The following is a 2,785-nucleotide window of genomic DNA, read 5'->3' as shown; positions in this document are numbered from 1 at the left end:
CATGACCTTGAGTGTATTAAGAACCTCTAGGTTTACCTGAAAATACGAGTTACAACATCCTTGATTCGTTTAACTTCTAATACTTGTTAATCACCCTTATACACCCTTGTATCACTTAAGACCAATAGGATTAACTTCTTATCATCTCAAAGGTAATTCCTTCTTGAATTTATGTTAACTAATATATGGCATGAACTAACGCGTGTGGATATGGGTTGTAACAGGTAAACCCTGAGGAAGTGCCAAATATGGAGCCAGTTGATATCAGTTCACATAATGCTCTAAACGCGGATTCAGGCACAGACCCCATAGGGAATGAACACGGGGAAGCCCGATCAAGTGGCCAAAGAACACAAGGAATGAGAGATGGGGGAGTCAGCCTCCAAGTGATATTCGAGATGTTGCAAGCTCAGCAAATCGCCATCGCTCAACTTGAGAGCCAGAATAAAATTCCAAACATAGCCGAACTAGTAAACTCTCGGCGTACTGAACCAACTATAGAAAGGCCCGATGAAAGCGGCTCGGGGACTGACCTCACTATTATGAGGATGCTCGAAGAGCTTACTAAGAGGATCGAGTCCGGAGAAAAGAAAATTGAAGACAATGATAAGAAAGTGGAAACTTATAACTCCCGTATAGACCAGACACCGGGGGCACCTCCGATTTTGAAAGGTTTAGATGCCAAAAAGTTCATACAAAAACCATTCCCTCATAGCAGCTCTGATGCCCATTCCTAAGAAATTTTGCATGCCCGATATAGCCAAATATAACGGAACAACCGACCCCAGCGAGCAAATTACTTCATACACTTGTGGGATCAAAGGAAATGACTTGAATGACGATGAAATCGAGTCAGTTTTGTTGAAATCGTTCGGGGAAACACTATCAAAAGGAGCTATGATTTGGTATCACAACTTAGCTCCTAACTCTATTGATTCATTTGCTATGTTAGCAGACACCTTCGTGAAAGCACACGTCGAGGCCATAAAGGTGGCCACGAGAAAATCGGACATCTTCAAGATAAAACTGAGGAACGACGAGATGTTAAGGGAGTTCGTATCTATGTTCTAAAAGGAGCGAATGGAGTTACCACCGGTCTCGGATGACTGGGCAATACAAGATTTCATGCAGGGTTTGAATGAAAGGAGCTCGATTGCATCTCTACAATTAAAGCAGAACTTGATCGAATATCCAGTTATGACATGGTCAGATGTGCACAATCGTTACCAGTCAAAAATCAGGGTCGAGGACGACCAGTTGGGAGCCCCCTCGGGTTCAGTTCATCCCAACATATTCGTAGCCAAGCCCCCGAGGGACAGAGACTGGGAATCGAGATTCAATAAAGAACGATATCAACCATATGCCGATCGAAGAAACAGCGGCCCAAACCGTAACACTCCTCTAAGCGATCGGAGAAACGATCGAGGTCAAATTCTAGGGGACTCATGAGTAAGAGCGGGTTCGATAAACATATCGACCCCATAGAGGCCCCTCGATTATCAGAGTACAACTTCAGCATAGATGCGTCGGGGATTGTCTCAACTATTAGGAGAATCAAAGACACCAAGTGGCCCAGGCCTATACAGACCGATCCTTCTCAAAGAAACCCAAACTTGATGTGCAAGTATCATGGCACACATGATCATAGAACAGAAGATTGTAGGTATCTAAGAGAGGAGGTGGCTTGGTTGTTCAACGAGGGCCACCTCCGAGAATTTCTAAGTGATCGAGCTAAGAATCACTTCAGGGAAAGGGATGCAAGGAAAACTGAGCAAGAAGAACCACATCATGTAATCCACATGATCATTGGCGAAGTCGATATCCCTCAACGGCCTATATTCAAATGCACCAAGTTGTCAATCACAAGGGAAAAACGAACTCGAAACTATGTGCCAGAGGACGTCTTATCATTCTGTGATGAGGAAGCAGAAGGCATATCTCAGCCTCACAAAGACGCCTTTGTAATCTCTATCCTGTTAAATAAAATTCAAGTTAAATGTGTTTTAGTGGATCCAGGTAGCTCAGCAAACATAATCATATTGAGGGTCGTGGAACAACTCTACCTACAAGATCAGATTGTACCTACATCCCAGGTCCTAAATGGCTTCAACATGGCAAGCGAAACAACAAAGGGAGAGATATCTTGCCAGTAAACGTAGTCGGGACCATACAAGACACTAGATTCCATGTCATCAAAGGTGACATGATGTATAACGCACTCCTCGGGAGGCCATGGATGCACAACATGAGGGCAGTGCCTTCAACTCTTCACCAGATGATGAAATTCCCAACAGAGGAAGGAGTGAAGATAGTATACGGAGAGCAACATGCTGCAAAAGAGATGTTTGCAAATGAGGAAGTGGTGCTGATACCTGAGCCTTCGACCTTAGAGAAATCGAGCATCAAAGGTAAGCAGGAGGCCAAATAGCAATCACCTCCTCCAGCCTCGATGGAGTCGGAGCAATAGGTAATCGAAGACGAAGATGAGGATTTCCTTACTCCTCGAACCTTTAGTGTTCCCGAAGAATCTAATGCAACCAAATTAACTATCGAGGAGTTGGAGCAGGTTATTTTGATTGAATACATGCTCGAGAAAAAGGTATACCTGGGAATAGGATTGACCCCCGAACTCAGGAAAAAATTCATTCAATTTCTTATTAATAATATAGATTGCTTTTCTTGGTCCCATTTAGATATGACAGGGATTCCACCAGAAATCACCATGCATCGGCTAAGCACCGATCCCAAGTTCAAACCAGTAAAGCAAAAAAGGAGGCCTCAGTCT

General features: G+C 43.7%; 1 protein-coding gene across 1 annotated transcript; it reads left to right on the top strand.

The window, feature by feature from the left end:
* The first annotated feature begins 1,445 nt into the window (after positions 1-1,445).
* On the top strand, positions 1,446-2,428 carry LOC138890015 (uncharacterized). The gene is made up of 2 exons (XM_070173366.1): positions 1,446-2,016; positions 2,094-2,428. Exons 1-2 carry the CDS (start codon positions 1,446-1,448, stop codon positions 2,426-2,428), a joined length of 906 nt encoding a protein of 301 aa, XP_070029467.1.
* Positions 2,429-2,785: the final 357 nt, after the last annotated feature.

Source organism: Nicotiana sylvestris, chromosome 4 (assembly GCF_000393655.2).
Source record: "Nicotiana sylvestris chromosome 4, ASM39365v2, whole genome shotgun sequence".
NCBI lineage: Eukaryota > Viridiplantae > Streptophyta > Magnoliopsida > Solanales > Solanaceae > Nicotiana > Nicotiana sylvestris.
Note: the sequence above shows the minus strand (reverse complement) of the source record. Positions and strands in the feature narration are given on the sequence as shown.